At 37.8% G+C, this 27,033-nt stretch overlaps 1 protein-coding gene across 2 annotated transcripts in view; it reads right to left on the bottom strand.

The window, feature by feature from the left end:
- The window catches only part of NAXD (NAD(P)HX dehydratase), a 50,249-nt gene that overhangs the window by 7,202 nt on the left and 16,014 nt on the right, over window positions 1-27,033 (bottom strand). For both annotated transcript variants that reach the window (XM_067293923.1, XM_067293930.1), the window contains exons 7-10: window positions 21,043-21,151; window positions 6,665-6,715; window positions 6,480-6,584; window positions 6,010-6,130 (exon numbers count right to left, since the gene is read on the bottom strand). In XM_067293923.1, the coding sequence (XP_067150024.1) occupies window positions 6,010-6,130; window positions 6,480-6,584; window positions 6,665-6,715; window positions 21,043-21,151 (386 nt within the window). The remainder of the gene's footprint in view (window positions 1-6,009; window positions 6,131-6,479; window positions 6,585-6,664; window positions 6,716-21,042; window positions 21,152-27,033) is intronic.

Raw genomic sequence — 27,033 nt, 5'->3', positions numbered from 1 at the left:
GGGAAACTGCTAAGACTGAAATCGCCATAACGTGTCTATATTGAAAGAGAGCAATCAGAGCCACTGTAGGTCAATTAGTCTGACATCAGTCCCAGCCAAAATAAAGGAGAAGTTTACCTACAGTTCAACTGACAGACCTTAAGAGCCAGAAACACAGTCAATGCCCATCAAATTGGCTGGGCAGGGGTGGGAGGTGTTTTGTTTTGTTTTTAAATAGGTCTTGGCAACCAAATCTGAAGTCATTATTTCACAAGGTGATGAGTTGAAAAAATAACTAAGTACATTTAATAGACAGACTTTTAATGGAAATTGATTTATGCCATATAACTTTCTGGAAAAAAAGCCAAACAAAAAACCAAAAACCAACTCCCTAGCAGTTATCCACAAAGCATACATAAACCATAATAAGAAATGGCTAGCTCAAATAAAACATTATCACTCAGGAAATGACTGATGAAGTACAGCCAGGGAGATCTGCTACAGTCAGAACAACCACAGCCCTATGCAATAGTTTCCAAAGTAAGCTCGGCCATTAAACTGCATGAGCTTTGCAGATGCACATAAATATTGCCAGAGCTGTATGCGACAAATACATCTCAGTCATACAGAGTCACCTGGATTTCTTGCTTACCTAAGTCCATTAAAACAATTTACATTTAAATATGAGTGAAATAGAAACAAAAAAAAAGAAGGTTATCATAGTGACAGAATCCTGGAAAGCAGAAACTCAAGAGTTTTAGGTTATAATGTACTAAACAATTCCAAACTCTGCCCCAGACTTCTTGGGGAATTATGGACAACTCATTTAGTAGTATTTTACCTAATATATTTCAGGACATAAAATAGGATATCATCACTCCCTTTTCAGCATGCCTTGAAGATAAGATAAACATTAGCATTTGGGGAAGCATTCAAACCACAACATCATGCTTAGCTACCACTACCAACAAGTTTTAAAATAAAGGAGCTCCCAATCTGAATTGTGCTGGCAGATCAAAACCCAAGAGAATGACACATGGCTATTGCACGTTTTATTAAAAAAGCCTTTTATGTAACTGAAAATAGCTGGCCTCTCCTTAAATTAAAAAAAAAAATAATAATTTAGTAGTTTTGCTGAGATCAAGTACTGTGAGTTAACAGGGAAGCATTAAATTCAAATTTGGCTACACAAGGCAGCCTTACTTACAAAATGAGCTTCTAAACATATATTACAATCAGAAAACCAAATGCCCATGTACTGCAAAAAGTAACATATGTCCACATGTTCTTGATTTACAACATTCTTAATAGTGAACAAAACTGAGATTAATTTTTGATATTTTTATTTAGATCATAAAATGTGAAATATGGGAAAGCTAGATAAGACTAAACACTTAATACTTCTGAAGATAAAGAAGGCTAACACTCTGAAGTGAAATATCACATTTATTGAGGCTGCAGACCAAAAGATAGCCAGGAGATTAAGGTTTTATACCTAAATATTGGATGTCCTGAACAGGTTCTCTGTACTTGTTTCCCTCCATCCACAAAGCAGGAGTAATTACACTTATCCATCTCTTAAAGTGCTCAAGGATTCACTCATGAAAGGTAGAACCATTCTGACTTCTGATATGATCCAACTAGATTAGAGAGCTAACGTCAGTTATCCCTCAGCACAACAAATAATCCCATTTTAATTAAAAGACTTAAGATCACAACTTTTATGCAAAACAACATAGCTGTCAAGGACCATTTTGCTTCATCAAATGGAAGATGCAGGTTTAGACCATTATCAGAGCTTGACTAAAATCTTTTACTGATATACATCTCTGACCTGGCAGCTACTCATACTAGGAGAAATTTGTCTTTTTCCTTTTGCAAGTTAGTTCACAAAGTACACAGCTGGAGATTGTGGACTCCCAGAAACATGAACCTGAGTGAAAAAGGACAGTGAAACCAATATTAATGAGGAGGGCTGGAAAAATCACTCAACTGATGTGGAAAATGTAAGTTGGCTTTCATATAAAGGGTGTTTATACTGTTATACTCCCTACTCACACTTTTAAAACTTAGATAGGTCCTTGAGTGTGAGACACTAGGCAAATTAAGATAAAGGAAAATAATCCAAATCTTATTTTACTTTTCTCGGATAGGGGATGACAAGTGTTGCAGAATAATGTCAGAGAGACAAAAGGCTGGGCTGTGCATGCAACGGAAACAGGGTGGCACCGTGGATGGGAAGCACAACCTCCCCGTTTTGCTCAGTCTGCAGAAGCAGAAATGGAGCTGAAGGTACTGCCTCCCAGTTAAAACAAAGACAGAATCTACTGGGCAGCTGGACACCATAACAGCTTTTATCTAAGTGAGAGCGGGACTGGCAAGCACTGAATAGTTTCCTCTCCATTTGTATAGGGAATGAAAGGTTGAAATTATAAGCACTGCCTAGGGATTTATGGCAATGGCTGGCTTTTTACCCCATTTTCAGTAGCAGACACTCCCTCTCACACACTTCTTTGCTTCTCTTGACCATAGCTGCAGCTGGGCAACAGAAGAGAAACTATGTTTGGCTACTGGCTCCAGGTAAAAGTAGTCACAGGCAGCTGCTGGCTGGTTACCCATAAAGACTGCCTTTTGGAGGGGAGAGGAGAGGACAACCACAAGGGCTAGGGAAAATACAGAAAAACTTATTTTAATAGAAAGCAAACTAAAAGACACATAAAAAACACGCTACTTCAAGGACCTAACCAAATTTTAAAAATGTAAGAAACTAAGGTTGGTATAACCACACTTTATTAATGACCAGTTCTCCAAAGAATAATAAAAAGAAAACCTTAGAGAGCTGTGTCATAATGAATAAAAGCTGACTTACCTTTTACCCATAGGTTGAGTACTCATTTCTACCCTGGTCAGTGATGGCACTGATATCACCTACCAAGAACATGGTGAAGCTCATCTTTGTAGAACAGGAATCAACAACTGTAGACCAAGCTATAATATGAAATTGCAAAAGGAAAGAGAAAAACAGTATATAAAACTTAATCTAAAATCTTTCTGATTATGTTTACAGGGCAGTTGGCAGGTCATATCTGAAACTGAGACAAATTTTAGAAAGGCCTCCTTTGTAGTAGAGGATTGTTACTGATTTCACAGAGGCCACACAGGTGATTCTATACTGATTGTAGAGCCATAAGGAACCATTTCATTCATCCAATCTGATCTTCTACAAAAACAAACCTCACAAGTGTCCAGAGAGTTTACAGTCTGGGAATCTATTGAAGCTCTAGGTATGTTATTCTCATAGCTAACTACTTGGACTATTAACAAAATCTGCCTTATTTTTAATCTGAATTTATTAAGCTTCAGCATCCAATCAGAACTGGTTGTGCCATTTTGCTTAGATTACAGAGCTACCTACTGACAGGAATTCTCCACCAACACCTGTACTTTTAGCCCACTATCAAATCACTTTATAACCTTCTTGGTCTTAAACTAATTCTGCTGAATTCCCTACAGTCATGTGAATATCAGTATTGTGAAAATAACCACTACAATCACTATAAACTAAAAAGGAACCAAGCCACAGCATTTCCTGCTGCAAAATTCTGCATCCTCAAAAGGCCTCCCTTCCCCAACAGCCAAACACACAACACTAAAGCTACATAGTCAAACTTGCAATTGCTCCTTCTTCTGTAGAGCATTCAGACTTAACTTTTCAGAAATTATGCAAGCATTATATTCCTCAAGGAGAAAGTTTTAAAGTGATATCTGGAAACTGCAGCATTAGTGTGATAAGTACATGAGCTCAAGCAGAAAATGTCTGAAAAAAGGTAAGGCTGATGATGACATGAAAAGGCGGATGATGACATGAAAAATAAAAGGCAACAGGAGTACACAGATCCTTTCATAATTATGTGATTGTGCTCAGAGGACATTGGCCTGATCCAATGATCTGGGTTTCCCCTCATGCTGGAATCATCATGTATATTGTCTCAGCTGAAAAAAAAAAAGACATTAAATCAAAAGAACAGACAGATGAAAAGAAGCAGAAATTAAGAGTGAAAAACCTGGGAGATAATTCAAGGTCAGTGACATGAAAACATGTTCTACGTTGCAGCACAAAGCAGACAGCAGAATCTCCTTTCTAAATGTAATTTTGTATTTGAGGAGCATTTCAAAAATTGACCAACAGTAACTTGCAGACTCTGCTGATGGGACCCAAAGAACATCCTTGTCAAAAGGAGACTGAAGTATTTAATTTCTACAAATTTCTCAGGAATTAACTTTCTTACAAGCACCACAAACCCTAAAAACAGTATTTGTAACAGATATCATAACCTGTATTAAATCTGACAACTGCTTTCTCATGGCTCAGGAATGCTGCCTGTAATGTCTGTAATCCATGACAAAGAAAACACCAGTGATAGAACCAATGTAAGAGACAAGAAAGTAGCCTATAGCTGCATGTCATGCAACTGCCTAAAGGTACAGAATTATTCATATTTCAAATCAAACAGCTACTTAACTAAGCAAGAACAAAATCGGAATGCAGCAGAGGCAGAGAAAAGTTGGGGGGAAAAAAGAAACAAAACAAGGAAAAGCGCCAAAAGCACACATAAAACATGTACCGAACTTGTGCCACACTGGAGGAAACTGAAAGAGTTGGGGTTACTCCCTGCTTTTTTGAGTCCTGCAGGAGAAGAGACAATGAAGAGCAAGTGCTGGAGGTACATTCACCTCAAGAACAACAGATCCCAAAAGGAGAGCAGAGATATGCTAGATTACGTGCTCAGTCTAAGCGCTCCCCCAGTTTTCCTGACTTTCATTAAAAAAGCAACAGTCTGGTATGCAAAGAACATGATGAACATAAAAATACACAAAGTAAATATGCTAGTGTTTTAAAGCTCTTTAGATGGCATAAACTGGAACCAGGATGTTTTAGCCTCTGACAGGGTGCATTCTCCCTAAGTATGGAGTACAAATAAGGGTACAATAAGGGTACAAAGCTACTAAAGGGTACAAATCAAGTCTGCTCTGGGTGTAGATATGACAGCGGACTACACAGGACAGCTTGGGTACTATGTGACTGACTGACCCCAGCTGGCCTCAGTGTCTTCTATAGTATCTGTACTATTGAACAGGCATGTGGAAAGTGGCTCTGCACAAACTAATTGTCGTACTACATGTATTTTCTATTATATATAAAAGTCTCCTATGACTCCAAATAATGAAAAATTGATGTATATACAAAATAATTCTGAGGTGGCATGAACGTTTGTCAGACATCAGTGTTTCAAGTAATTACAGGCAGAGCTGCTGCTTATGTGAAACAAGACCATATAGTCAAAATGGGATGAGGGCACTCATAAATTAATGTTATACTGATCAGAGTAAGTGATCTTGGCATCGGACAGATGGCCAGTTTTATTAAGTACACTTTAACCATATTTATAAGGAACTGTTTTAAGAAGTTGTAATGGCAATCTATAGCTAAATTAAAAAAAAAAAATTGCCAGGGCTAACGTACAAGACATAAACATACATGCTAATCTACAACCCAATGGTGATGGACAATATCAAGGACCTGAGTAGTCCACGAACCTAAAGATATCTTCATTTTTCAGACACACCAATATATAGTGAAACAACAGTGTTATCCTGCATTAATTTAGCAATACCATCTGCACTTACATAGACCCTCTCAGCTAAGGATTTTAAAACAGTTCATGCACACAAAAAACCCTTCAGTACCTGTGTAATATAAAAAATGTTATAGCCATTTAAATGAGAAATAAAATAAGCACATTTTTTCATCAAATGAATTATTAAGTTACACTTAATAGGCTTTTAAAATATCACCTTACACAAAGCATCTAAAGGTGAACTGCAAAGACAGCCTTCCCTTCCCTTCAATTTTCAGGGGAATACAGTCAACCAATTACTATACAGTACACTTACAGTCCAACCATTGAACAATAAGTGAAAACGAACAAACACAAAAATCACACTGCTAAAAGCAAAGGCTTCACTTACCTTTCTCTCCATCTGAAATTAGATCTCGTTCTCCCTTTTGAACAACTGTCAAATTCCCCATGGCTTGGCTGAGTCTTAGTACACATCCATGATGGTCACTACTGTCTACGGGATCTCTAAGCTACAACACAAGAATTCCATACACAGTACATATTTTACTACTAGAACAAAATAATCCAACACATGCTACTTCTGTGTATGAAAAAAAGCATTACCATCAGTTTGTCCTGGTATTTTTATTCTATACTCGAAGTGTCAAAAATGCTTAAGAAAGGGTCTTTAAAAAAAGAGCTCAATTTAAGAATGCGCAATGTTGTGGCAATTATCTCATGGAATGAAAACCTATACTATGTTTCTCTCAGATATAAGAAACAGCACATAATGTTAAACCCAGTAATAAGGTGTTTATTTCTACAGACTAAAAGACTAACTTTGCACATTCTTAACTATCAGAAAGGAAAATAGCTCACCATGGCTTCATATAGTCTACTAAACTCCATATAGTTTGGAGTGAGAATAGCTCTCTGGTAGCCTTGAATAAGAGAAGGCTGCTGGGAAATGAGCCACAGTCCATCCTGCAAAAACCAGTAAGACAAACATTTACTAAACAGATTCTTAAATGTCAAACCACTGAATGAACCAAAAAAGTACTTACAGCATCAATAATGATTGGAATTCCTTTGATCTTTGATTTTTCTATAATACCCTGCAAAAAATGCAGATAACTTTAAGATGCTTGCTAATTTAACTCTCAGAAGATCCAGAAGAAATTTAGCATTTTCTTCTTATCAAAAAGGTACTGTACAATAAATCTGGTCATATAAGTTGTTATTTCAAAGTAAAATAAATAAATCTGTTATATTCTGCAGAGTAATAGAAGACATTTCCCTATCAACTGGATCAACATTGTTCATCTTCCTGGTTCAATGTCGATAGTGTTTCTACACCTGACACCTTGGTGTTGATACACATCAAGAAAACAATCTAACTCACTTTTCCTGCTGTGGGAGTCATGTGATGTCAGTGCAAGTAATATATAGTAAACATACATCTCCAATTAAAAAACAAAAATCCAAGTAAATATCATCATGACAGAAATCTACCAATAACAATAGCACTAATCTTAGTTGCTTTTCTGATGATAGCCCCATTGCAATATTTGAGTTTATGTACAAACAAACATCCTGAGACAAGGAGTACATAAGACATGTCATTTCATCATGATGCTGGAGATTTTACACTTACAAAACAAAACCAAAAAGATCCAGAGGACAGACTATTTGCAAAGTTTGTTTTCAGCAAGCAGTATCTACCAGCAGACTGTCTGCCTTTGTTTTCTCGCCTAACTGAACAGCAGCAATGACTGATATTCAAGCTTTTTTAAATGAGCAATAACTGATATTCAGGCTTTTTGAATGTTGGTCACTATTAATTTATGTCTTTGAAGCTGGAGAGTTTCTTTTTTCTGTATATGATAACAGTGTATGGTATCCATCCAAAAATCGAATTATTTTCAATGTTATTAAGCTCTTCAGATTAGCTATCGTATGGATTTTAATTAATTTTCAGAGTACTGAATATACCTCTGTTCTTGTACTGTGGATAAGACTAACACTGCCCACCTTGCCTCCTGTAAATTATTCATTATTGAATATACATATCTTCACTAATTCATTCCTACATGATTCTAATTTTTCCTATTTCAGTAGAAATCTTTCCCTTCTATTTTTAAATGGATGAGCAGAAATGAACAGCGTGCTTCAACTCAATGCTATTTTTGTTTGTTTGGGCACCGACTGCATGTTGTAAGTGCAAGACTGAAACAGTACCGCTGCAACAAGCAGAGGTCTTTTTTCAATACACAGCTGTAGCTAAATTGGAAGCCACTAAGGAATACAGACCTTTCTATTGCACACACACATTTGTGCCGGTTTCAGCTTGGGCTACATTTCACAGACTGCCAGGTGCCTCCCGTTCTTGGGATTCCAAGGGAGCACCACAAGTCATCTTTTATATTCAGCAATTTAAATAATTCTGAACCAATAGCAAGTTTTACACAACTCACACCATTCAGCCACTACTAAATTATTCAGATTTATGAATAAGTATATTTAACAGCAGTACAAGGATGGAATCTTAAAATAAACCTAGAATTAGTTTTGGCATCTTGAAAAATAAGTAGCCTTCCTTTCAAAGATTTTAAGAAATCTACAAGACAGTCCTTTCTTTATTCATAATTTATCTGCACAGACCTGCCAGCTTAGTTTCCCTTCACAGAAGGAGAACTGATTTGCCTCCATTGTATTAAATTCATTAGCAATTATGTTTAATTTGACCCACTTGGTAATTATAAAACAAGGCTGTGGGTCTAGCACCCAGGTTTATACATCTTTTCCCTGTACAGATGAATGTTATCCATCCAAAAGTCCAATTATTTTGAATTCTACTCAGCTTTTCAGATATGGTATCACATGGCTTTGAGCTCCAGAGGTTTGAAAGATACTATGTAAGAAGGCACTCAGACCATCCCCCACAATTTTTGAAAACAAAATATTATTTACTGCAACCAGGTTTTTAACGAGTTTAATTAGACAGAGTATTTTTGTACATTAGCTGCTTCAAACTCCTTCAGTATACTTAAAATGATTACTGCCCTACTTCTCATTAGTATGAATCCTCAGTTTATTCTAGTATGTCATCTTTCCTAACAGTTCTTTCTTAAAAATGAAAAAAATTTCTCCTTCATATTCCATAATGAAGGTTGATGGCAAACAATATATCTCAAAAGTTCTTATCCTTCAAACTATTCTCTTAACTTCATTAATTCAGTGAATTAATTTTTTTTCAGTGTGCTGTTTCTGAAACAGTTATGCTTTGGCTATTGCTGCCCGTACATTTGTCTTTTCATATTAATTCATAACTGTCATCCTGATTATTGGTTAGAATTTTTATATTTTTCTACATAAATATATATATTTATATATATATATCTAGCAACAGGCTAAATCAATAAATTCTGAAGATCCATTATGCAGCAAAAAAAAAAAAGTATGCATAAACACCCCCCCCCCCCATAAGCAAAGCAGAAGTTACAAAGCATAAAAGTACAAATAAAGGTAAATAGCCTCTGGAAGACTGGATCACTGCTACACTCTAGAGAAATAAGGCATTTCTTCCTAATAATGCTCTGAGTCCCCTCTTCTCTAACATGTCCTCCACAATTCTGGGAGAGACATTTGACCTCTGCTCTGAAGAGAAATTTCATCTTGCTAAGTAAAACCTACTGGCCAAGCAACTTTTATTGTGCAGTGTGTCTCTGAGGTACCAATTTCTAATCTAACCTACTGAAGTGGTCTTTGCTTTTCTTTTCTTTCCTCTTATAAAACTAACAATCAGGGGATACAAACTCCTTTGTCTTACTTAGAAAGCTCCTTTTTGAGCCAAAAAAGCAATTATTTTCCTTTCCTCCTCCTTCCTTAAGCCAGGACAGAAGTTGCTTGGAGATGCACAAGGAACCTCAGAGAGGAGGTACGTGGTGTGGGTGTGTAATCTAGTAATCCTAATAAAGCAATAACAGGCATAAGAAAATCCCCATAAAACAATCACCCTTTTGCATGACAACACTCATTGGAAAAGAACTTCTGTCTCCTATTGATCACAGACAGGACTCATCTCACCTGCTGCCATTTAAAGGTCAAATGTCTCCCTACTGGAGGGCAATTCATCCCATCCGGGTTAGACACCTCATTTAGGATGGGATGAGTCGCCAATAGACATACCTGTCTCTATTCAGTAGTCACAGAGGATCTGAGGCAACTTACAGCTTAATTTCTAGAGACCCAGAGTTAGGTGAGATGAATTCCACTTTTAAACTCACTGTTACTTCAAGAATTACATATTTGAGTAGTAGGATACGTTTACAGCAATAATGGATTCATTGTCTATGAAGAGTATATCGTTTCTGGGAAGCACAAAAATTAACTTTCAGTTGAATCTGTATCTCCACACTTTCCTGTTTAATACTTGTAATCATTATAAACAAGAACCTTCGTTTTTAGTTATACAATTAATGCAGTTGAGACTAACTCTACTTTCACACCAAAATCTGTTTAACAATTTCTGATAGAATTCTACCTATGAGCAGAAACCATCTGTTCAATTCTACCCTATGTAAAAATTACTTATATGGGAAAAGATTTAGAAGAGAACATTGACAATTAAAGATACTTTAAAATTTTACTAAGAAAACGCTTGAAATCCAAAATGAAGGTAGGTTTCCAAACACCAATCCCCCAAGCCAAATAGCAACGTATACAAACACTATCAATGACAAAACCAAGACACACTCCCTTCCCTTCAAACAGTATTCTGAATATCGACATTTTGGATGCTTCTAGCTCCAAGATATTCTAATATACTATCTTTCTCTGCTCAGAATATATCATACTGCAACAGCCAAAGTTCAGCTTGGTTCAGAACAAGGCAGGAATACTTCCACTTCCTTCACTCGATTCATAAGCACTCAAGGACATCCAGAAACGAAGGACGAGACTCACAAGGCAACCTTGGCACTAGTCACAAACCAGAGAGGATGAATGAGGAGGAGGAGCACTGCTGTGCTCCAGCCTCACGACCTACAACCACACAGGTTAGCTAAGTTATCAGAGACTGAAATTCAAATCTCTCCTCTGCCAAATTCTCCTCTACTAACACTGAAGACCCAAGTTCAAGTTCCTACTTTAATTAAGATGAAGAGGAAATGACTTGTGATTTGCACATGCTATGAATGCACTGTAACTACTGGGCTATATGGGAAAACCTCCTACATCATGATTGTTTGTTAGTGACATCAGATACCCAACATTTAGGAATTTCCAAAACAATGTTTCATCAGTTGCAATTTTCATTGGGGGTGATTGAAGGGAGGGAGCCAGAAGGGGTAAAATTAACCTGAATCTACATCTGTACTACTCATGAAACACAAAATTCCCTGAAAATTCTTTGCTCTGTGACTGGACATCCTGGAATCAAATGCAAAGAATCTACTCAATAAGACCCAAGAAAGAAGTTGTGTCACAACAGAAACTAGAGCTATATCTGGGTAAAGATAGCCATCATCATAATAGTAACTGGGAAAATTTACAGTGTAAGGGTGAACAATTTCTGGTTTTTAATTAATTATTTATCATGGAAGCTATTCCCTGAGACGTAATGCATTAATTTTAGTAGAAATCTGTGTTCTCTGTCCCAACTTTCACATAGGAATTATAAAATAGACTGGCCAAACCAAAATTAATTTTTTTGTTGAAAAAGAAAAAAAAACATAAACAAAACCACACACACATGAAATCAGAATTATTCAGGTTAGAAAGGAACTCAGGAGGAAAAAGCTTGAAGGAATGAATGCACAAGTTAGTGCTGAAAGATGGCACAGTAGTGCAGAAAAGCATGACAATTTCTGCAATTGATAGACCATGGCCTTGCTACGAAACACAACATTCACCTGTGCTGCTTTAACACAGACACCCAGGACACTCGCAGAAAACACAGTACAGAAAACAGGAATGGGCAGAGATGACCCGATGCAAGACACTGGCTGCAAGAAACAAGAGTCGGAGAGTTTGAGAGAGAAAGAAATGGTTATGGTACTGTATATGGTATTGCTATGTTAGCTACAATCTAAGGTTATCTAATCAGCAAAAAAGTCTTCATACAGTGGTCACCCTAAGGCCACAAGGAGCAGAAACTGGATAGTGCACCCATGGTGAGCACCCACAGACTCTTGCATAACTGAAACTCTGCAGTCAGCCTGGATTTCTCCACCCAATTTCATGAACTGGAGATAACATACATATCCTATTTACTCTGCTTATGCGTAACAGCATACAGCTTTGTCCTCGAGGGTACCTCAGAACAGACACAATTACGTGCAGTTTTTCCCACAACTAACTTAAATGTACTTTTTAGCTTTTTTAATTACACGTGGATTGGCAGCAGGATGCTGCAATGATTTTTAATAAATTACTAGTTGTACCACAGCTTGTGTTTTGAATGATGAACTGGTTTTGCTACACAATTACCTTGGCATTCAGCATTTACAAAAGGCAGAATCAGGAAATTATAGCCAGTGCTTTTAATAAAAGATAGAATTTTAATGAAATGAACAGAAAACCACAATAGCAGAATATAAAGCAACATCTGTCCCAAAACAGTAATTCATTTTCACCAAAGATGCGACACAGTCATACTTCTAGCCTGCAAAGTAAAGATACTGTGGGCAAGGTTTCCTTTACTGACACCAGCAATGAACAGGTCCCTTAAAATCAGTCATGTCTTGGGCCTATTCTTGGCAAAATTCCTTACCTGTGTGCTCAAAGATGTTCAAGATTCAGCATGCCATAATAATGGATAGCACTGACCACAGTGATATCCAAATGCTTTAGTATGCCGTGTAACCTTGCTTCCAGCCCACCAAAAATATATTCTATCACGGTCTGCAAACGCCAAGTATGTAGTTCAGTCTTCTGCTAAATGTTCTGAAGTTAAGATATAATATCTTAGGAGGACTGTTAAGCAGGTGAGGCCCTTTAAACAACAATTTGAACACATAGAGCTTATTGATAATCATATTTCTAGGAGAGAGTAGTATCCTCGCTTTTCCAAACAGGTAACTGCCACACCTCCTTGGCATCTGGGCACTAACCGCCTAGCCAGTAAAACACCATGTCTTTGTTCACATGCAATCAAAGAAGCACTGCCCGTAGACCCAGAGAGACTGAGAGGCCCATTCTCTAAAAGCTCAAATACCATTTCTGGAATATTGGTTATATTAGGGCGACTGATACTGTATTTTAGCTTCACTGGTCCAGCATCTGCTACTGATTTGACAACACTGGACCGACCCATGGTCCTGGGCTGACTAAGCTAGAGTAGCCAGACTCACAACAGCAATAGTCACTCGCTTCTGGATGCATAACCTGGCACTGGTTATGCTTCACACAACCTTAAATGATTAAAAAAGGAGTGGCAGCCCCGGTCACAAATAACCCCTCCTGGAAGCTGCTACTGTCTGCCCTCCAAGGGTCAGAAACTGCTGCTGAAAAGCAATCTATAATTGCTGGTATTTTCCACATGGCTCCTGCTCTCAACCAGCAATCCTGAATCCATAGTTTTGTCTGGAACAGAGAGATACAAAGAGAAGGAATAGCCAGAAATTTCCCTGCTAAATGCTGCAGCTGAAAATGTTTGCAGTCCCCCTCTGCCAAGGTGCCCGGGAGGAACAAACAAGTTCCACTCCAACACACTGCAAACCAATTCCTACAAATAGGCTCTAAAAACTCTAGGAAGCACTTCTGCCTTCCTCCTTTCAAGCCCAGATAAATGCAGAGTTAGCACGGATTCAGCTGCATGTAGGTCAGGATACAGCTCTGTGCTGGGGACGCTCAGAAGATGCACTTGGCAAGCAGAAATTTGTAATCTTGCACAGCTAGAGGTAGACAAATATTCTAAGTCCAGGCTGTGCTTAAGGCTACAGTTGGGTGCTAGGGGTAGGAATAGGAATATATTCCCTAAATAGACTATATTTGATATAGAAGGTTTTTCACCACATTAAAAATGCAGCTCCACTGTTTGAGATTCTTCAAATTTGAACCATGTTTTTGATAACTGTTTTCTACCTAATGATGGAAAAATACAGTCAACTCTGAAAGGTACTGCTTTTGCCTGCATTAGTTCCCACAAACTGACCCAAGAACTCATCATTCTTTCAAAACTCAGCAATGTCAGTCAAAATCTCACTTTGCGGACAAGATTTATATAAATCACCTTTAACTAGCCTAAAATTGCCTCAGTTTTACTTTATAAATTCCTGTATGCATAACTATCACTAGCTTATTAATCACTCTACTCACCTCTCAAATCTTACATAAGAAATGATTAACTGCTAATCACCACTCTCATTATTTGAATGAAAGTCATGTAATATCAGAATATCCTTTCTTTGAAACAAATAGCTTCTCTATCTCATGGTTTATACCACATTCAATTTACCTGGACCTTTTGTCTTTTAACTTTAACACCACATACTAGACCTTGTTTTAGAAAAACAGTTTTCAGGTGTACATGAAAATATTTCATCTAAGCCAGACAAGAAAATATGACTCTGAAGAGTCCCCCTCTACACTCTCAAGCTCATCAAGTGCTTTGGGAAATGTTAAAAGCTGTTGTTAAACTAATGAAGCTGAAAATACTGTAGTGCAGTTAATCAAAACAGTTCTGTTCTACATAAAAAAGATAAGCGTGATCCACTTGTAGATTCTCTCTTTGAATTCAGAGCAGATCATTTGCTGACAAACTTGCAGGAAAACAGCAGCTAACAGTTTCTTAATATTTGCCTCAATCATATGCTAAATTCTTACAGAGGAAGTGTCATAATCCAGAGTAATGCCAGAACACAAAAAGAAAAACAAGAAGAGCACAGCAGAAGCCTCTGAAATACTGTCCTGGTTATGCATAGAAAGAGCACTCCTTTTAGTTATCCTCCCAAATTCATGCAGAAATATACACCATTGGAGAAGCTATATTTATACACTTCCATTCCTAAACCCATCCAAATCCAGTTTAAGCAATAATCCTGTTTATTACAATACAAAGTGAGAACCCTAAATCAGAATAAATAAATGCACTAAGTTTTCTCATGCTGTCTCATCCACTGAACATTTGCGGTCACAGTGCAAACTTACAAACTTTCCAATTTATAGTTGATTATGTTAATGATAGATTTGGCTTAACATATTCATGATAAGCTGTATGCATTTTGCCTTAAATTGAAATAAACATAAATTTAAGATTAACTCCATAATTTATCTCCACCAATTTCTTTTTATGATTTCTAGCTGAATGATGCTCAGAGTTGAAAAGGTATCCAATTCCAGTATTTTGCTTACAAATGCCTTCAAGTATCAAAATAAAGTTAAACAACAACATAAGCCTGCACTCAGATAGCATATAAACATCCAGCTTCATCATGAACGATTTTCATCAAGACCCATTACCTATATTAAAAAATAAATTCTGCTTGCAAGCTGCATAAACCTGTATTTAAGGTCCTGTTAGTATATTTTCAAACACTATTTTTCTAATCAAGATGTTTGTGAGAAAGTCACAGAATACTAATAGTTCTCAGCATGTAGCAATACTTTTTAGCTTAAGCAACTGGATCTCTCTGCTTAGAGCTGCGGTTCCCAAACTTCATCTGCTCCAGTACCACCGACACACATAAGGAACTATACCATAGCGCAGCAACTGTGCCATGCTAGGTAAAGATGTCCGCAACTAGAGTCTTGTCAGACTGCGTGAAAGCAACGAGGCTTGGCTGGTGAGAGTATTTTTTCATTAGATACTACTTGTGGTATATGCACTAACCTTGGAGGTAGAGGGAGAAGGCTGAGAAATACATAGTCTACACATGTATTCTTGCAATGGATGCACATACATGCCCTCTGGTTTTGCCTTTGCAGCATCACAGGCACAAGATCCATCCTCCTCATCTCCTCATAGTTGAGGGCTGAGAACAGAGGTGGAGTGTCCTTAGTGCTATTTCAGCTCCCTATGAACTGCAATATACCCATAACAGGAATCTCCAGAGGACTCCTTGGAAGGGGCAAAGCAGGGCAGAAAGCAAATGCACACATGACCTATAAATCTCAAAAAACTGAGTTTCTGGTAAATAACTTATGCTGTCTTGAGTCCACATGAACATTTACAAGTGAGTGATTCCAAACAGTAACACATCCTGTTGTTCATATCCATACTGCTGGTCATAGGTATCAAAAACAGTAATAAGATTTATCTATCAACTGCATCATTACCCTGGGAAGCTTCTCAGACACCTTACTTTTGGTACAAACGCAACCGAGGGTGGCTGTTCAGATGTCAAGAAGAAAATGCTTCTCAAAGCCCAAAGAGGCAGATTTCATTTTAACAGAATATGCTCTGATGACAAAAGGTACCTCTGCATTCTTTTGAGGTTGTACAAACTGATGCAGATAGTGTACTGAAGCATCTGCTTCTGAACTTACAGTTTTATAAAACTGTAAAGTATTGCCTCTATCCTGAATGCACGAGGTCTGAAGGGGGGAAAAATATCCCAATCAACCGAAAACAAACACAGAAAGGCTGATATCTCAGTTGAGGTGGAACTGAGAACTCATCTGAAAGAAAAAAAAAATGAAAAAAACATCGAATGGACTCTCCCCAGGCACAATGTATGGAGGTTATCCATGGCAATGGCCCAAACATTTCCCATCCTTTACCTGAAGTAACTACAGCCAAGGAATTTCCATGAAAGCCTACGACAACGTCAGCTACTTAATGGTTCAAGAGGGGTGGAGGATAAGATTTCTGAAATTTGTATCCCAAAAGGGATCTTACAATTTGAATGACTGCCTCACAAGCTCCATGACAGTAGGGTTTGGAGGAGCAGGAAAAGAAACAGAAGTTTTTTCTGCTAATGGCAATGAGCAGAAATAGCAGCTAAGCAGGGCCTCAATCAAAAGAAGAGCCCAGGCTGGTATTTAGGACATTTTCTTGGAGCTAAAACAAAGACTAATAATTGAGCAAGAGTGCAGTTTGAGAAAACAGTCAATTTTACTGTGTAATCTGAGCTACAAAGAGCCCTTCTTGCTATTAATCATTACTTCTCTTACAAGAGAGGACACAAGCATGCTCTGCTGAAGACAGCAATCTAGCAATGCTCCTGCAAGATGAAACAGCAGGACTGGAGTGGCAGAGTCCAGGGCTCAGCGCTAGCACTTCAGAGAGAGAGGCAATGAACCCAGTGACATGCAAAGAAGATTCCAGTGTCAACATCTTGCTTTGGTTAGGGATAGGGCTTTTCATAACGATGAATGATTTTTTCCTCTCTGATTCCAACAATAATGCTACTATTCCGCCATAAATTCTGTATCAGTGCATCTGCCCACCAAATCAGGAATGTACCCAATAAAGATTCGCTAAATTCAGAAGCAGAAAATTTGACAGGAACCCCCCTTGCAGCCTACAAGCCGGAAGGACCAGGGGAAGGCTGGAAACCAGCAAGAGGCTGGAAACCACACAGGACGTAGTTAAGCCTGTAACTACACAACGGAGAGGAAGGGCCAGCAGGCAGAATGCTGCACATCCCAAAGCATTAGGCAGCATTCTGCCTGCTCTTCCAAAGGGCTATACAAGTAGTATAATATTCCTTTCCAAAGTCCTTTCAGGAGCTGCATTCATCCATCATCCTGCAGGACAGGAATTTGGCTCTCTCATAAAACTGAGGAATGGCTCTTGACAGTACAGGTGAGAATTCTTCCAGTTCCAAGTCTCAGGTTACAGGAAAAATCAGATTAGAATAAGATCAGAAGTGCAAATATCCCTGGAATGGCTGAATGAAGAAACCTGTGGTAGGGAGATATAGTAGAAACCTAGTATTGCTGCTGTTAAAAAAAAAAAAAAAAAAAAAAAGTGGGAGGGAGAACAGTGAAAAGGGGAGAATAGCTTCAGAAACATGCTGCCTCCAAGTATTGACAGACAGCCTGGGGACATCAGTCTTGCTTCAATGTGGCAGCTAAACTCTTTCCTGGCCAAGTCTAAACCACCACTAGCTGGATATGAACTCTGAGGTGAACAGAGTTAATGTGGCTTTAATCTTGTGGGCAAAAATCAATTATAGACACTGAAAGTAAAAATCATATGGCCTGGTGCTGCCTACAAGGAAATTGATTATGGTAGCCAAGCTCCACACCAGATGTGGTGACCACATTTTGGAAGACTGCAGTAGAATGGGGAGCAGAGATTTCAGTATATACAGTCCAGAGCCCAGAAGCAGAGCAGAAATTCTGTTTTGTGAGAATAGTTTGGACCGCTTATTCACTCCAGAGCTGGAGGGTCTAACCAGAGCCAAGGCTAAAGTTGCCACATCTGCATAGGATCCAGCTGCACAACTATTAGGACCTGACAAAAGCATTCTTTAGTAGAAATTTCTGAAGCTGCATCTCCCGGTCCTGCAAACCTATAGCTATGAAGCTCTGACAGAACATTTGACCTCACCCAGGTGACAGAGAAATGGTATGTGAGGGTTTTTGCATGGAGTGTGACTCACACGAGTGGCACAAGACACGGGGATATAGCTTTTAGAGTGGCTTCTTGTAACAGGACTTGTGAATGTTTATTTTTGGCTGTAATTCCATTTACAGGAAGCCAGAAAGTATGTATTCACAGAGTATCACTACACTCTCAGGGAAAAATCAAAGAAAACTGATCACAAAGTGCTTCTTTTCCATCAGACTGTTGAAAGGACCTACCACAGTGTGCATACTGCAGGTATTCAGCATGAAGGAGGCAGATGATACCCTAAAGACACTGAGAAAGCAAAACGTTCTGTGGTCTTCAGTGAGAAGATGTACCACTTGGTCAGCGAGTACTTGGGCTACTCCACAACAAAACACTGTCCACAGGCTATATACCAGGAATTGCAGGTTACTTCATTAGCATCTTAATTTTTCAATGCTCAGAAGAGAGAAGCAGCTCAAACACAGTATTGTTTGGACAAGCACATTCTTTGGCAACGTGCTGGCACAGTAATGACAAAGACCCAAATAGGAACAGGATCAGAGAGCTGACAGAGCACTAAGCCTCAGCACTTTAATCGGGCAGAAGGAAGGAGAGGGGCAGCCCTCTCCCATCATTCCTGCCAGTTTGATGCAAAGACCCTGACCAGAAAGCAGACACCAATCTACATCTCAGCCCTATATTAATATGGCAGCATACTGAGGCTCACTTAAAGGGAAGAAAGAAAATTTTATATATATACCAAGTCATCCTCCTATACAAATTTGAAATAGCAATGCTATCCTCACTAGCTTTTTTTCTTTAAGATGACATTATACAACGTTTAAAAATCACTACAGAAGCAAGAGGGAGATGCAGCCTTTTCTCAGTACAGAGAAACACCAGTCTTCCTCAGGCAGACAACCAGAGTTCACTTGTCCCCAACTACATACACTTATTAAAGCTTTTGGATGAAAGCAGAATATAAACAAATCCAAACGAGAAAGATAAAGCTGAAAAGAAACCCAAGAAAGATGAAGATTTGCCCAGAATAACCAAGAACAAGTGATTAAAAACATGTAATTCCTTTTCTGATGTACTCCTGTATCCTTGATAGCACAGTAGGGCTTTTACTCTGTTAGGTATAGTCTTCACTGTGTGAACTTTTAAAAAGATTATGGCTGCTAGATTAAAAAAAAAAAAAGTACTGGGTGACTAATGAGCATGTAAATAAGAATAACTAGAAAAAAAGCAAAACACCAATATGACATGAAATTAACAGGGTCAGACCTACAGCCCATATAAGCTTGGCCTTAAGTTTTAGCCTGAAGTGACTTCCAAATGCCTTGTCTTCACTGGGTGGGTTTATTTCTTTAATTTCAAGAAAGCTCACATAGGCTAGCCAGGCTGAAGTAAAAGTATTTTTATAGTTCATTCAGAAAGCAAAATTATTTTTAGTAATGAAGGGGGAGGGGAAATCAAGGAATCTTTCAGGTATTTCTGTAATATGAATAAGTATTTGGATAGATGTTTTGAAAACCCAGATGGAATTCTTGTATTAAAGAAGTTCATGTTAGACAACATTTTAGATGTTCTAAATGAAGTTTTCTTTTCTTTTGTTTAAAATTGCTTTCTTAAAAAGAAAAATCAAACAGAAATAAGAAAAAAAGAAAAAACAGTGTTCAAAACTTTTTTCCTGGAACAAGTCTTTCAACAAAAGTAAAATCTTTGTCTAAAAGTTTCATGAGAATAAAATTTGATCTCTTGTTCAGTTTTAACCAATTAACCTATAACCTATCACTTTATGAATTCATGCTCTTTATTAGTTTTGCACCTCTATATCATAAAATAAACATTTTTTGAAAGCAGAGGGAGAATTAAAGGAGTGAAGTACTCCACTAGCAACTTTCTCTAACAAAAGCCTAGCCAAAACACCCTCCATAGCTCCTGAAGCATTCTAAACTTCTTGGATAAGGTAGTCTCTTGCCTCCTCTGCTTTGTAATTTCACTATGTGACTGTTACCATTTCTGTAAATTCTATTAATTCCATTTGTTACTACACCACTGATAAATTCACAAATTCATCTCAAGAAAAAAGAAGAAAACAGAAAAACCATGTACAAAATTGAGTAAAACCTGACATTAGACTGAAACATTTACTTTGAATGTACAAAGATATGTTGGTAGTAACACAAGATATCACCTGGAAGACTTTATAAGTCCATATTATTGAGAGTACAGAGCTAGCTAAGCTCCTGTTCTCAGCTTTCCACTTAGGTTTGACAGAAAAAAGGAGTACCTCTTTATCCAGAGTAGAAATCTGTAACACTTTATAATCAAGAGCATTATTTACTATTGCAAGGGGACAGAGTCTTTGTTCTTTGGTACCTCTACTGACTAAAGTTGTCAAATAGGGTTCCTAAAATTAGGAACTCAAATTCATACAGTATTTAGGTTTTTATATAACAGGTGCTCATCACCTAAGAAAACACAGAGCTCTTTATCTAGAGATGCCAACATCTATTTCTCAATTAGCAACTTTCACAATCAGAATGGAAGCAAATCCAAACAACCATGTGGATGCCAGAACTTCAAGCCTTACTCTGAATTTTAATACTGAAGACCAAGACTAACAGCCATAATTTTCAGGCAAACAATATCCCATTTAAATTTTTCTCTTTAAATTACAGTTTCTGCAATAAATGCTAATCACACATAAAAAAATATATAAATGTTTCTCTGGGAAGCAGGTGCCAATCAATTATAGAAAATATTTTATTACAGAGGCTCTCTTCAATCATGGGAATATACTGCAACAATTTTATTAAATCTGTTATTCACTAACAAAAATCAAAAACATTAGCTTAATCACATAAAAGATGTGAAATTGGTTGATAACATTCAAAATAAAGACCTAGAATAAAATATTAGTATATACATTACCTTAGCATTCTCAAGCAGAGTATCATCTCTACCTAAGCCAGGTCCTATGACAACTGAGTGCAGTCGTGGTAACCATTTTTCCACCTCATGGACAGCATTGGGACTATCACTAAATAGAATTGGAAAAAATAAAGACAAGTTCAAGACAGCTTCATTTTAATAGTCTCAAAATCTAAGCTCCAGGTCCAAGATAGAAAGAGATATCATATTTTCAGCGCCAAGCAATTTTATCTTCCAAATTACCAAAAATTTGTAGCCCAGGAAATATGAAATGGTTGTCCAAATAGTTAAACTGTAACATTACTGTTAGTTCATTCCTTACCAAACACCACATAAAAGTGAGGAAATAATTACAAGTATCAACTATGGCTGTTACTAAACAAACAAAAAAAACCCCAAGCAAACATGAAACCAACAATTGTTACAATCTGTCACAGTTCTCTATGTTTCATTGTAGAGATTACAGCTTTTCTTGAAAGAGATCCACCATCTCTCAGGCATATCCTGCAGCTTGCTGAAATGATGCAACTATTTATTACTCTGCATGGTGAAATGATAAATCTACTCATATGCTTTTTTGCCAGTTGCTTCATAAGCATTTGTTCCAACTGAATTACAGCCAAATTGTCCCCATTTCCCAAAAGGCAACAGAAGAATCAAGCTATTCAGTAAGGATATTATCTGGTTGTAATGCTTAGGATTTCTGTAGCATTTAGGTTTTGTCTACATTGAAAAAATGACTAGAATATACACTGCCAAATACAACTGCTACAATACAGTATTCAGCAACTGATCCGAACAGTTTATTTTGTTCTGATCAGTGTTGTTGTGTAAATAAGTCGGAATATTTGTAAAGTGCTGGACCCAAATGTTAATAAATCCTTACCAGCAGTATGGAGGGGAAGTTTAGCCTGCCCCCCCCCGACATAAGTGGATGAAAATAGATGAACATTTTAACTAAAGCCTGTGGGGGAAAAGAGCCTCTCTACTCACTAAGCAAAGAGGTGCTGTATGATAGTATTATTTGGAATATTTTGAGCTTGCAATACTTCAACAAAGCTTTGTTATTACAGATAAAAGCCTTTGCATGTTTTTCACAACCAACAGCTGTAATGATGGGACACAGCACTTGGGAACAAGTGCTTAGCTCGGCTCTGGCAGAATCAGCAAATTCCACAACGATTTCTGCAAGTGCAAGGCAGGAGCCAAAAGCTTGGCAGCTGCACCAGGAGAGGCAGCCCGCTCCCGGCCGCGCGGGGATGCAGCACCTCGCACCGGGCCGCGGCCCCCCCCGCCAGCAACGGCCGCTTCAGAAATCCCCGGCTGAGGCGCCGCGCGCTGACACCGCCGAACGGCTCTGCCAAAGCAGCACCGCGGCGTGGAGGCGGCGACCCGCCGCAAGGGCACGCGAGACTGCGAGCCACGGGACGACGGCAGCCGCCCTGAAGCAGCTCCGCGGCTGGGCGAGCTGAAGTTCAGTTTCTGTTTCAACAGCGCCGCTCCCCCCCTTCTCCTTTTAAGCCATGAGAAAACAGTAATAACGCAGGAATTTCCACACAGCTCATTTCTTTTTCCTCCACAACCACCTACCGCCTGTTCATGATGTAGATACAGGCTGGAAATAAAAATATTTCAAGAAATATTGAAAGCACTATCAAAAAAAGCAATTCTTCTACATGTAGTAGGTTGAGCATGTGAAAAATCGCTTGTGAACAAAATTCTAATAAAACGTCACCATTTCTGAATGCAGATGACATTTTTATTCATATATTGAAACTGATTCTAGCTGTAGAACAGAAAAGCCAGCCTATGTGAAATTCTACTCTATGTGAAAAGGACATTTGACTTTTGGGTAGCAGAAGCCAAATATATTAAATAAGTTAGTGTTACTTTAAACATAAGCTAAGAACAGAGCCAAGCTAGCACCACAATTTTCTCTGCTGTTTTTCAAACAGCCCATGAAAATAATCTCACAGTAGAAAGTTTATTAATTTATTTATATTCAAGCTTGAGATAAGGTAATTTTGTCTCTAGCTCAATCAATAATATACACTCTTCAAAACAAAGCCATCACCTGGGAAATGAATGGTCCAACATTAAGTCACTCCTGCTCACTTTGCCTCCGGTGATAATAAAAACCTACTGCAGAGCTTTTCATCTTCAAAGCATTTTACAAACATTACATTTCACATAACTCCTTTGCAATTTCACATCAAGAAGCAACCCAAGGCATATGAAGGGCCAAGAGATTTAAAATCATGATAATGACCATTACATTGCAAAATCAGCTATAAAAACATGCTGAAAAATAACTGATGGATTTTGATCTTTTATAAAGCAGAAAAAATACTACCTCAGAGTAGCATCACACCAGCTTCACTTTAAGATACCTGATGTTCAGAACAGCCGTGATTATGCAGATAAGGATACTTTATAAATTACCCTATCTCTACAGCTTTTCCGAATGTGGAAGGGGTATCATGTCATCTTATGGTCTTATACACAGGCATCAAAGAATAATATTTTTAAGCTGATCAAGTAAAAATGACCAATATATAACTTTCTTCAGGAAAACAGCAAAAGCATATAACCTTGAAGGTTCCTGATCATGAGACTTAGCAGGAACTCTTCTAGTTCTTAAGAGTTATATCTACAAAAATAATCGAAACATGCCCCCAAAAGTTTTCTGGCAGCACAGTTAACTGCTCTCCACCCTGCAAGGCTTCAGAGCAGGATAATGCTCAAGCTGCCTCCCAAAAACTGTCCCTGGATCATGATAATTCCTCAGCAGTAGAAGTAGCTATTTGGGAGAGTCTAGTTAGCATAGGCCAAAACCTTGCCAAGGACCACTGAACAATTTAACAGTACAGATAATCATGTTCTGGTATCAGGGAACAAATATTCTTTGGCACTGTTTAGTTTATTAGTATAGATATATCCAATATGTATTCCTGTTTATTTTGTTAGGTTAAAAACAAAAAAACCAAAATCTTTTGGACATAGCACAGAATATAAGGCAGGTCCCTCAGCTATTCACTGTATAAGCACTACTTACCCAAATAATGTTGTTAACTTTCTTTGTCCCTTCAAGCCAATTTCTCTGCCTGATTACTAAACTGATTTTGTACTGCTACATTTTAATATTGCTTCCACTGCTAAACACATGCATGCAATTGAAATTATCACTGTAATTTTTTAAGAAAGTGTCTATAAAGGTATGAGATATGAAGATGACAACCTCTTAATTAAAAGAGATGTAGTCTTCAGGTTGTGATGGAAAAGGATCAAGTAAGCAAGAATTATTATTATCTTTACAGATGCGGAGCCATGAGATAAGCAACTTGGCTTTTTTTCCAAAATGAAATCACCAACGCAATATCCCTACTCTGAAGAGAAAAGCTAATATTAATATAAAGAGGAGTCACAAAACCTCTTGCAAGGCCAAGAGAAAAAAAAAACAAAAACATTTGCACTTCTGAAAAGAGGCAAAATTCTTTAAGAAAGCGCTGTTTTTCTTTCCTGATGAAGAAGTTGACTAAATAAAGGTCAGAAATTTCCCAAAGTAAAGTAAGTTTTTTTGGAAAGGGGTGGGGTGGGAGACTGGAAAACATCCTGGCTTTCCCCTAATGTGAAAATACAAACTCTGCACCATGAACATGTACAATGGGAATAATTCAGGAAGCTGAATACAAGCAGTAATGCTTTGTAAACATGGAGAATGAACTACAATACCATTGTGCAAATGCGTACAATAAAAGATTCTGGTAACAGACCACAGTTGCAGATTTGCAGGGAATGAACAGATCTGCAAAGATCTACTTAGCTTCCAGTTAACCACTAAGAGTTATGTAAAATGATATCAGATATTATTTCACAGAAAATCTCTATTATGACTGCTCACTGTTGTTCAGTCAAGCAACCAACCAACGCCCCTCCACAATGCAAAAGCTTCCTTGAAGTTTTTCTGGAAAGCAAACAGTAAAGATTTGACTGCATACAGAAAAGAACTACCACAGGAAAAACACGTAAATAAAAAACTGCAAGACAGCAGGAGTTTGCATAACCTATCTCATTCCTGTGAAGTCTAATGGGTAAGGAAGAGACTACAGCTAATGTCAAATACCAGAAAGATGATCTCCCATAAAACAATGAACTTCATCCATTAGTCAAAGCCCATCTAACTAAATAAACCAACATACAGAGTGTCTCACAGTGGGGCACATCATCACAAAGGACCCCACAAGTGTTCATCTACCTTCCTTGGCTGTTAGTGAGAGGCAGAGGAGAGGTACAAAGCTTTGCTCAGTAGGTGCTGAGAAGACTCTAATTTCTTGGAAGTTGGACACAATGGCTTTATCATTTGCCTTCCTTGAATCTCCTATGTACAAGGTGCGGTGTTTAGAATCTTATATGTTTATCTTTCTGCTCTTTTCTCAGCCTCTGAATTTATTTTAAAAAGTAATTTTCAGGACAAATCCTAAAAAGATATAACCTCCTTGCAAACTGAACAGCACCTACTCTCTGAAATGGTCAGGACAAATTTTCTGCATGAATTACTGGTGGTTTTACCAAGCTTTTGCCAAACAAAAATCTGTGTACACTGAAAAAAATACCTCCTAGTTTGCCACCCCCCTTATTTTTAGATAGAAAACAGCATTGGTTTGGTTACAGTGCTTATGGCCATAATTGCTGGATTCAGTATTGCATAGTCTCGTTGCTGCCTCTTATCTTAATGTACAACCTCACAGCCCCTTATAATACCTTTCAGTTTTCAAGAGCTAATAAAGAAAACAAAAATTTTAAGCCAATCTTCTTGTTCTTCAAAATTCTTCTGTATTTCACTATCACACAATAAAAATTGATATAAAATGCAGTTCTATAGAATTTCATCTTAATGAAAGCTGGATGTAATAAACTTTCCAAAGACAACAGAGTCTGAAACAAGATGACTATTGCCGTAAGAGCACACCTTACAGATCAGTCTGTAATAGATATTTGACAGTTGCCATTAGCTTGAAAGTCAACTACTCTAAGCCATCCAGAGTTGGAGGACAAGGCTGGAAATGTAACTCCCCACTCCAGGTCCCCCAAAACAAAGACAATTTTGCTGTATGTTGCATTTTATTCAAAGACTGGCTTTCACCAAATAATCAAGAGCCATCAAGGCAATAGCTTTAAATTATCACAGAGCGCTCTGTGAAATTTTGCATAGAAACAAAGAACTGTGGAGTGAAATTAGCATGGGAATAACTAGGAGCTGTAGAAATGGTAGATGACCAGCCAGGGATGACAGCAAAGACAGGAGGAAGCAGGATGGTAGCTCTTCATGTTTGTTTTTAGGCTAAGTTGTAACCAACGTAGTTGAGAGATTTGGTTTGGACTTCACAAAATGACCATCAGTGGGACCTCCTGCTATGAAAGGAAACAGGTAACACAAACAAGACTGCTCTCACCTGATCAACTATAATTCTCCTAACTAGAGAACATATTTTTCAAATCCTGCTCATTATCAGTGCACACTAGGAGTGACTAAGGCAACTCCAAATGCATTAAAATGTATCATTGCACAGGTTTGTTATGTAGACTCAGACAAAGCCATTTTAAGTGGGCAGTTTCAAAAGTCAACCTAAAGTCTTATCTTCAAAGATGGGAAAAAGCCTCTGATCTGAGGATGAAAGAGTTTTGGTTTTGTTTGTCCAAGCACTGTAGGTAATTATATTAATGCGAATCAAATGTTAGACCTACTGACATTTAGATCCTGTCACGTTATACAGTACATCAAAAGAGCAAAAGACAGCACGTAATGCGTAGTTCTAGAATTTAAGTAGTTATCTCAGAAAGCTAATAATTAACTATTGTGGTAAACCTTGAGTGAGGTCATTATTGGAAACTGAGTAAATAAGATAGGGAGAGAGATTACTGTGGACAGGTTAGGTCAAGGGAATTAAAGGCAAAACCAAATAATGCAAAAATGTTTCAACATTAAATTAA

This window comes from Apteryx mantelli, chromosome 1, assembly GCF_036417845.1.
Source record: "Apteryx mantelli isolate bAptMan1 chromosome 1, bAptMan1.hap1, whole genome shotgun sequence".
In the NCBI taxonomy this organism is placed as follows: Eukaryota; Metazoa; Chordata; class Aves; order Apterygiformes; family Apterygidae; genus Apteryx; species Apteryx mantelli.
Note: the sequence above shows the minus strand (reverse complement) of the source record. Positions and strands in the feature narration are given on the sequence as shown.